Below are 9,775 nucleotides of genomic sequence, written 5' to 3'. Positions count from 1 at the left end.
CTATCTCATTTCTCGATCTTTTTTTTACTAGGCAGGTTTTGAGCCTAGTTTGTGTGGAAACCTCAAGGGGAAGCTTGAGGGTTGGTCCTCAGTCAGCAGAGAACTTTTTCAGAAGCTTCTACAGACATCCTTTAAAAACGAGGAAATAGCAAAACCGTGAGCTGGTTAGTAAATCCTTGGTCTCTTCCCAAGCAGTCTGGCTGTATTAGGATGCAAGTTTGTTCTGATAATCCGTTGGCAGATAACTCTAAAGTAGATCAATACAAAAATGAGGTAAAAAGTCCAGCGTATTGAAAGATTGTTCATCTCTGTAGGCAAAACAACCACCTCTATCTTCCGTTTTGAATAAATTCAGATGTAAACTGAAGTGGCCTGGCATTTTTCCAGCATACAGTAATTCTATTCTGCTTGCCTGAAATTCTCCTTTTAATACAGCTCTGATGAAATGCTTGTCATCTTCCCACTGCCCGCAGTGGTTGCAAAGTGCTGCAGGAGCAGTAGTGCTCACGGCAGCAATGAGGAAAAGGATTTCTTTAGAGGCGGTGATCAAACTTCCAAAAACATCCTCCATTGGCAAGGATCTGTTTCCCTTGAAGAAACGTGGATTTCTCACAGACATCGCATCAATGGGTCTGAACGAAGCCAGCACAGGTGCCATACCAGTGCTATGCCAACACGTACATTGGTATGCTGGTGCCATTTAGATTACTAGTTGACTGGAAGGACAGAAGTTATACTCAGGAAGAAGTGGAGCTGGAACTCTAAAAATCAATGTAGTTAAATGTGAACAGTGATTATAGGTGATAACTTTATTTCCACCGTGATGGTTTCCTTCAAAGCCATATTTTGCCTAATGTTTTTCTGGAACAGAAGTGGCTTGAAATCCTCTGTGAAAGCAAAGGAGCAAAGAGATGAAGTAAAAAATGCTCCTTGTATTTCAAGCAGTGTTTTGGTACAGCTGTTTGGCAAGTGCTGTAAAAGCTTATTTCAAGACTGAGAAGTTTATTTTAGAAACTTTTCCCCTTTATTGCTCCAAAACAGCAGCAAAACCCAACACTTCCCTGCCCATATACAACGCGTTACTAACTGAATCCATCCTGAGAACTCCTGTGGGATGTCTGTGCCTTCTGAACATCCCAATCTCTCATTCTGAGCTGGAAAATGGAAGCCCTTTCCCCTAAAACGTAACAGTGGACATTTTTTTTTCCCCACTACATTAATTAAATTGCTCAAAATCCTCTGACAAAGTGAGGAACATCACTGACTATGAAGCTTCCTACCATAAATTCGTAATCATTTTTGGAGCAGCAGTCTGGGGTCATGTTCATCATCTGGTGTATTGTCCGTAAGGAAACGGCAAGTGGAACTGCTGTCCAAATGGAAGGTGAACTCAAGAAATTAACTGAGAGTATCTTCTGCATCAAAAGACTGAGGAGCTTCTGCAGATAGAATAAAAAGATATATATGCTCCAAATGATTTAAGAAGCTGACAAATATGGAGAGGTTTATTAATCACTGTGGTCTAACCGCATTTAACGGGAAGAAGCAAGGGAGTTTTGCTAATATGAAACCGGACCCAAAGGTGACAAAGTTTTTTGAAGATGATGGGTGAATCTACACTCTGTTTCAGAGGATGGGGCTGCACTCAGAAACTCCTGGACAATGACTGATTTCTGACTGACTTCTCTTCCTAACAAGTATCTAGAATAGATACAAACGAATCCGTATTCAAGTAAGCTAACCCGCTTAATACAAGGCAGAACTTCTGTGTGATGCAAAGCTGGAAGAAGTCCTGATTTACAGTTCAGATACGTTAATACTTTCACATTGTTCTGAATATCTGAATCACACACTGAAAAACGCAACTATGCCGTTTCTATGAACTCATTTGCACGCAGGTAGTGCAAATGGAAGAAAAAACGTTGCTTTCTCTGAGATTTCTAGAAGAATTATGTTTTTCCTAAGAAATCTTCAGTGCAGCACCTAAAGCATCTAATCAGATGGGATTTAGACATTCATTTCCTTTAGTATGTCCCACATGCAAAATTGTCGGGACTTTTATTGTAGGCTTTTCAGGGCAGAAACCTTTGGCACTTACTCTGTCCATAAGCTGCTATCTCCTCTCCTTGTCCCGTGTCCACTTGCACCCTTCCTCTCCCTGCTGTGAGCCTGAGAGCAGCAGGAGACCCAAACCCCCTTTTCCAGTTTGGTTGCTGGCACTGGTGTTATCTGGCAGCTGCTCGCCTGGTTAGAAGCCAAGCAAATAAGTATTTGATGGGAATTATGAAAATGGACAAATATAAGGTTCAGCTTTTGTAAAAGCAGTTTCTTCGTCCAAATTCAAGGGTCACTGATTTCTTTCTCAAATTTTGACCAAGGCTGAGCTAAGTGGGTGAAAGAGGTGAGAAAAAGTTCAAATCTGATCTTTGGAGCTGTATCATTAAATGCTTTATGGCCCATCTGAAGCCAATCATGAGACAATTCCTGAATGTAAAAACCATGTAATAGAGACAGACAAATGTTAGGAGTTTGTCAGGCACATTTCCCTGGTAAGAAATCTCCCTTTCCTTTGTGTGGTTCTGTGTGCTCCCTGTCCTTGAACTCGGTATTCCCTGAAATCCCCTGTAACTATTCACATTAATAAAGTGTTAGGGTGTTTACCTAGGAAGGTTAGCTCTGCTGATTTCAGCACTTAAAAGGGGAAACGGCTCTGTTGTTTTAACAACGTCAACACTTACCACCTCTGTTTATTTTTTTATCCCATTAAACTTCTGTTCAAAATCAAACAGGAAGCAATTAAGGTGAGTTCACTACAAAGAAGTTCTCGAAATACATAGCTGGGTCCCCACAGAACAAAGGTCATGCCTCTAAAACATAATTAAGCTTATTTGGAAAGAATGCAGATCTCATACACTGGGCTTGTGTGAAAAACACAGTAGCTCCATTTTACTTTCATTGAGCAGAGATCATGGATGGGCGAGATGGACATGATAGCTACCACCTTCATTGGGGCACACAGCTGAGTTGGCAAAGCATCAAGAACATTGGTTTAATCTACTGGAAGTAATAGGATGCATGAGGAAGACAAAAGAAGACTCCCCACTAAGCTTCAAAACTACAATTTCTTCTCATCTAAACCCACTTTGACTTTTCTAAAGTCATGCTCTGATGACAAAGAGAGGGATATCAGGGAAACAAGCATCTAATGTCAACAGGGAAAAAAACAAAGGAAAGTCTTTACACAGGATTTAGCTAATTATATTTTGGGCAAATATTTATTTATCTAAAAACAAAATAAAAATCATTTTTAAAAGAAAAAATGTATTTAAATAAAAAACAAAATTGTGAAATGTTATGGCACGCAAGTTCAAGACAAGTATAAATCCAGTTGCCACAACTATTGTGTATTAATGTTGCACATTTTTCTATAAAGACTTTATTAAAGGTATTTACATGGCAAGAAGATGTGTAAATATGTACAGCAATCTGGGGACAACTCTTTTTGGAATTCTCTTAAGAAAAAATGCCTTAAATACAAAATTTTAAAAGAAAAAAAGTTGAAGAGTTCATCCCCAAGCATGAAGAATGTCCCATCATCCCTTATGCCCAAAGTATCAATTATGAGGCAGTTTTGAGGTTCTGGCCAAACCGTTCGGAGATTCAGCCAAGGTTGTGTAGTCTCAAGTTAAGTCGCACAGCATGCAGTTGCAATAATTCCATTCTCGATGGACTGGTGTAGTTCATGAGTGATATTAGAAACACTAATATTTTATCAAAGTCTCAGTCTAGTTTGGGGTATTCTAAGTGATGTCCAAGAGTTCCTATGCACGAGAGTTCCTTAGCTGCTCAAGTTTGTGTTTCAACTGTTCTCTCCTCCGCCTCAACTGCTCTTTCTCTGCAATCAGTCTGTGCTCGTCCGATTGGATGGACAGAACATACTCTGTGGCTTTTTTCAGGATGACAACCTTGGGCGCCTTCTCGTTGTTGGCCACCTCAGGTATCTGGTCACGTAAGGCAAAGAAACTCAGCTTCAGCTCATTCCTTCGCTGGCGCTCCAAGACGTTGTGCGTTCGCCTCTTGTCGTTCTCCTCTGAGTCTGACGTGCGGGGACTGGAGCATTTTCGGTTGTTGCTGATCTGTTTGAGGACCCTGCCACTGTCCAACTTTAGCCTCTTGGCGGCTGGGTATTCCACCTTGGTGGAGGGAGGAGCAGCATAGTTGTGCTGGTGGATATTGACGTGACACCGCTTGAGGACCAGCGGACTGTGGTGTGGCTTACAGTGCTCCTCTGATGCTTCTGTGCTGGACTCTGTGCTGGATTCAGACTCGTTTGCTTCAGCTAATGTAACGACATCAATTTCCTCATCTTCTTCTTGTTCTTCTTCTGCACGGGAAAAAAATAGCATCATGAGCTGATCTGTGCAAAAACTTACAGGGCAGCCTGACAAGGGGTTACTCCAAGCCACGGAGCAAGGAACCCATTGACAAACCTACTTCAAAACCATCCGACTCTGCAAGACTCCCCATTCCCTACCCAAGAGCCCTTCCCTTAAGGAAGCGGCATTTCAAGGACTGCCCTCGGAACTCTGGCTCCCTGATTTCAAAAGTTGCACGGCTCTTGCGTAACTGCGAGCGCAGAGATAGCAGCAAAGTTTAACCTCGGCTGTCAGCAGTGCAGCGTAATAAAGCTCCCAGACTCAAGCTGCCCTTAATTAAGGATTTAGAAGGCTTTGGCCACGCCTCAAAAGAAAGCTTACTTAACACACATGTGTATTCAGAGACATTTTCTCAATCTCTCTTGATCTGCTAATTTGTGGAAAATCTAAATTAAAAAAAAAAAAAAAACAACAACAACAAAAAAAAACCCGAAGGCTGCAGTGCTTGAGTAGCAACTCACTTTCAACCCAAATTTATGAGCGAGCGGAACACGCTGTCAAATACCTAAGGAAGCATTTCTAAAACTTTCCCAGCCCCATTCACTCACTCCTCGCAGCCACTTTCACTGGCACCTCCCCGCCGCATTCTCCCTGCGGCTCTCGGGTTAACTCCTCGAGCCGCGGGTATCACCGGGAAGCGCTCCCTCCTCTCCCGCGCTGGGGACATCAGGCTGTGACCCCGTTATGAAAGTTTCTCCCTCCCTCCCTATTTTCTTTTTTTTTTTGTCGTTGTTGACTCCTTTCCTCCAAAAGGGTGAAGGGAAAACTGCTTTTCCAGGAAATAAACTCGCAGCGCGCCTCGCTAACGTGGCATTTAACAGAGGTGAGCGCAAGGGGGGAGAAGCGGAGTGAGGTCCCGCGAGCAGCGGGCAGGAAGAACGCTCGGGTCCCCGACACGCGTGGGCGCCGCTCACCCGAGTCGCTGCTGGTCGTGGGCGGCGTGTCGACCTCCAGCAGAGCCGCGGGGTTGGCGCCGGGTGGGGCGGCCCTCGGGGAGCGCTCGCTGAGCGGGTAGGGGAAGACCACCGAGGGGTCGATGCAGTCGGCGGCCGCGGCTCCCAGGTCGTGCAGGTAGAGGCCGGCCGAGGCGGCGGGGCCGGCGGGAGGAGGCGGCGGCCCCGAGGGTGGCGGACCGGGTCGGGACGCGGCGGCGGGGCCCCCCTCCCGTCGGGCGGCTTGGTAGGAGGCGAGCTTCTCCGACACCACCTTCTCCAGTTTGGCGGCGGCGGAGAAGCCGCTCCACATGCAGTCCTGGATGATGATGGATTTGACGAAGGATTCGTCGTCCGGGTCGCAGATGAAGCTCTGGTTGACCATGTCCCCCCCGAGCAGCTCCGTCACCATCTCCAGCTGGTCGGCGTTGGAAGGGAAGCAGGAGGCGGCGGCCAGGCTGGAGCGGCGGCTGGGCGAGAGGGGCGGCGTGGGCAGAAGCTCAAACTTCTTCCAGATGTCCTCGGACGGGGCGGGCGGCTGCAGTTCGCTGCCCCGCTGCTGCGCCGCCAGGTAGAAGTTCTCCTCCTCCTCCTCGAAGTAGAAATAGGGCTGCACCGAGTCGTAGTCGTAATCGTAGTTCTTGCTGGGGAGGCTGGCGCTGAGCGGCATCGCGGCGGCTGCTGCCTGAGGGCGGGAGGGGGACACAGGGGGGCCGGGTGAGCCGCGCTCGGGGCCGCGAGGCTCCGCTCTCCCCGGCCCCTACAGCGGGGGGGATAGCCCCCAGTGCGCAGCGCTCCCTCCCGGCACCCCGCGCCGTAGGATTGATTTTTTTTTAAATATATATATATACATATAAAATAATGATAATAATAAAATGCATGACCCCTCGTGCGCCCCCCTCCCCAACTCAGCGGGGCGACCGGGAGCCGCGACCCCGTCCACAGAGGGGTCAGCTCCCGAGGACGCCCGGAGCACTCTCCCCGCGGCTCTCCGAAGGGGCTCGGCTCGGGCACGGCTCCCGCAGCCGCCGCGCTCACCCGGTGCGCAGCTCCGGCACCGGGAACCGGGCGGGAAGGGACGGGAGCTCCCGGCGCAGAGCCGGGCTGCTCTCCAGCCACCCACCTGGCCGTGCACGGAGCTGGGCAAACTTTGCCAAATGTATCATATATACATATATATCCACACACACACACACACGTATATATGTATATATGTGCAATAAGCATAAACTGCCGTGCGTACGCTGGAGAAGCAAATGCTTCTTGCCCTCCCCCATCCCCCCCAAAAATAAAATTATATCCAAGCCGAGCGCACGGAGAAGGATGGGGCGCGCCGTGCCCCGGAGCAGCGCCGCGTCCCCCGGGAGGCACCGGCGGTCCCGCGGCCCCGCGCTGTCAGCCCGACCGCGGCGGATCGAGTGATGGGTAAAGCGGAGCCCCGCGACTCACCGGCTCCTCCAACGCGCCGGCTGCGAGACGGAGCGAGGCAATAATTGCGGGCGGTGCGGGGAACAACAAAATCAAGAAATTGGAGATAAAAATATAAAAAAGAACCGCCGGAGAAGACGGGGAAAAAAAAAAAAAAGGAGCCAAAACGCAGGGAGAACGTAGATCTCTTCCTCCCACCACGATGAGAAAAAAAAATACAGCGGAGAGAGGGCTCGCCTTCCCGGCGTGCGGCAGATTGTACGGTCCAAGGCGACGCGGCGCGCTCCGTCCGGTACAATAGAAGTTAAGTTGCTTTCCTCCTTTAAAGCGCCGGCGAGGGGCGGGCGGGAGATGCGGCGGGGGCGGGAGCACGAGCGGCACGGCGGGGCCCCGCGAGTGCGCGCTCCCGCCGTGCGCGTCGCCGCTTCCTCTCCCTCCCGCTCGCCCCCGGCTCCGCGCGGGCTCCGTGCGCGGGGAGGGCGCGCCGCGAGGGGGCGGCCGCGGGGCTCCGTGCCCCCCCGGGCACTGCGAGCCGGAGCTGGGCGGGCGGGAGGGAGGGAGAGGAGCCGGGGAGAGGCGATGCGGAGCAGCGGTTGGTTTTTTTTCTCTTACTACAAGGAGAGGTCGGAAGTAAACATAGTAAAAAAAAAAAAAAAATGAGAGGGGACGAAAAGGGCGCTCCTCGCTGCTTCCTTCCTCCCTCCTTCCTCGCTCGCCGCTCCCCCTCCGCCCGCTGCCCCCCGACGGCAGCAGGGGAGGTGGGAGGTTCACCCTCCGTGTCCCCCCGTAATGCGGCTGCGGGCGGGGCGGTTGCCGGCTACCGGCACAAAGGAGCGTCCGTGGCTCGCGCACACCCCCCGCCCGTGTCGCTGTTTCGTTATCCCGGAGGATTAAACGGGAGGAGGAGGCTGCGGGTGGGGGGGCGGCGGCTGCAAGGTGACTCCCGGGGGCTCTGCACCTCCTCCCGCTCGCTACGCAGCCCCCCACCCAGCGGCTCCTTCCCCACCCCGGGGTCACCCCTTCCCCTCTACCAACCCCCAGAGGTGCGCGGAGCCGAGACCCGACGGAGCGCTCCGCATTCGCGTCTGCCCGGCCCCGCGGGACCGCTATAATGTATATATTAGCAGGGTACCCTGTTAATATATATATAAATATTATTCCTATTTCTCATATATTTCTTATTTATTTCGCATTTATTTTTTCACCCCCCACACACCAAGGGGACTTAAAAGTATTTGTATTATTTCTAACCGCAGAAGCCCGGGGCGGAACGCGGATCGCCGGGCGGGAGGACCGCCACATCCCCCGCCCCATCCATCCCCCGGTGCGGCTCCCCAGCTCTGGGGGCGGCCCCGCTTTCCCACGGCCGCCGCTACCGTGGGGCCATCGCGCCCTCTCCCGGCGCCAGGTCGTGCCCGCGGGATGCAGAGCGCAGCCCTGGCCCGGCACCTGCATGAACCCCTCCCGGCGAAAAAAATAATTAAAAAAATTTTTTTTTTTAGTCTTCCCCTTCCCTTCCCGCCTCCCCTCCCCCCTTTTTTTTTATTTTTAAGTGGAAATCGCCCATTTCCGCTGAGCAGCAGAGTGTTTGCAGCCAAATTCCGCTCCGAGTGAAGTTTGCAGCGATTTCTGTTGCTGTTGGGTAGCAAAGAGGGACAGATTCATGAAAACAACAAGAAGAGATCAACAACTGGGGAGCGCTGAGCAGTCCCAAGGTGGGTGCTTCACCCACTGATATTTTAAACACCTTGCTCCAAGGTGGCTTAAAGTACATCGTGCTGTTTTAAAATGCTACAACACTCTGTAGTGGACTTTGCTGGTATGACTGGAAATAGAGTGGCTGAAGGGCTGCAGAAAGGGGCAGGATCTGGATTGATCCAGTTCCACCCAGTGTAGGGTTTGTAGGTACGCCACCAGAAAGAAGGAGGGTCTGTTGTGATAGAACATGGTGAAATGGCTTCAAACTAGGACAGAGGAGATTTAGGCTGGATATTAGGAAGAAGTTTTTTAAATAAGGGCAGTGAGGCACTGAAACAGATTGCCCAGAGAGGTGGTGGATGCCCCATCCCTGGAGACACTCGAGGTCAGGCTGGACGGGGCTCTGATCAAGCTGTAGATGTCCCAGCTCATTGCAAGGGAGTTGGACTAGATGGCCTTTAAAGGTCACTCCCAACTCAAACCATTCTATGATTGTTTTACCCATTTAAGAACAGCATCAGAATGACACAGTAATGCTCTCAGAGCTGTAAAAGTCATTGAAATTGACTTTTACATGGAAACAGCAGAAATACTTCAAAATTACTCCATTACACATAGGGTTGAAAATCATAATCCTGTGCTGCAATATAATTGTATGCAGAGAAACTAACTGCAGTATCACAGAGCATTACGGCTTGAAGCGAGGACTACGGAACATAAGCAGATGGACTCCTAAAATACCCCGTGTTCATCTGAGTGGAAAAATGAGAGAAGAGGACTGGAAGAAATGTGCTATTGAAACAATGTGGCCTTCATAGGTCTTTAAAATGTTTTATAGATTTCTTTAGGTCTTGGAGGTCTTCTTGGAGAGCCAATGTTGAGGTGGCAGAACAAAGATATTTTGCTCTGATTTCTTACATCCAAGCTCAGAAAGAACACAGGGATAGGTGTGAAAACAGTAAGTATAAATCTCCAGTAAAAGGGCCATTTTGACAAAATAGCTGTTATACGGGAAGAATAAATATGCAACTATAACGTTAAGGAGACAGCAGAGTCAACATGATTGTTTTGACATCGGGGATTCTCATGACAAATAGGAGGTGGGAGGGTGGAACTGATGAGTGATGGCACATCAGGAGCCCGCGAGCAACAGAAATGAAAGCAAAAGTTGAGAGTGAAGTGAAGATGGTGGAAAAACCTCTCTCACCTCTCTGTGGCTGGAAAACCCTGAGACAACTCGTGATGTCACGCATGGCCGTGTCACCTGCTGCGTGTCATATT

General features: G+C 49.8%; 1 protein-coding gene across 1 annotated transcript; it reads right to left on the bottom strand.

Moving 5' to 3' along the window:
* Nucleotides 1-3,247: 3,247 nt before the first annotated feature.
* On the bottom strand, nucleotides 3,248-7,127 carry MYC (MYC proto-oncogene, bHLH transcription factor). Its single transcript, XM_085221675.1, has 3 exons — nucleotides 6,818-7,127; nucleotides 5,351-6,053; nucleotides 3,248-4,384 (listed from the first exon to the last, which is right to left on the bottom strand). The coding sequence occupies exons 2-3, from the start codon at nucleotides 6,036-6,038 to the stop codon at nucleotides 3,822-3,824; spliced, it is 1,251 nt and encodes a 416-aa protein (XP_085077801.1). The 5' UTR covers nucleotides 6,039-6,053; nucleotides 6,818-7,127; the 3' UTR covers nucleotides 3,248-3,821.
* Between the last annotated feature and the right edge of the window lie 2,648 nt (nucleotides 7,128-9,775).

Source organism: Meleagris gallopavo, chromosome 3 (assembly GCF_905368555.1).
Source record: "Meleagris gallopavo chromosome 3, MGAL_WU_HG_1.1, whole genome shotgun sequence".
NCBI classification, from domain to species: Eukaryota; Metazoa; Chordata; class Aves; order Galliformes; family Phasianidae; genus Meleagris; species Meleagris gallopavo.
Note: the sequence above shows the minus strand (reverse complement) of the source record. Positions and strands in the feature narration are given on the sequence as shown.

Coding starts and splice junctions, on each gene's coding strand:
- MYC (XM_085221675.1), bottom strand. CDS start 6,038: ATGCCGCTCAGCGCCAGCCTCCCCAGCAAGAACTACGATTACGACTAC. Junction 4,385..5,350: donor CACGACCAGCAGCGACTCGG/GTGAGCGGCGCC, acceptor TTTCCCGTGCAG/AAGAAGAACAAGAAGAAGAT.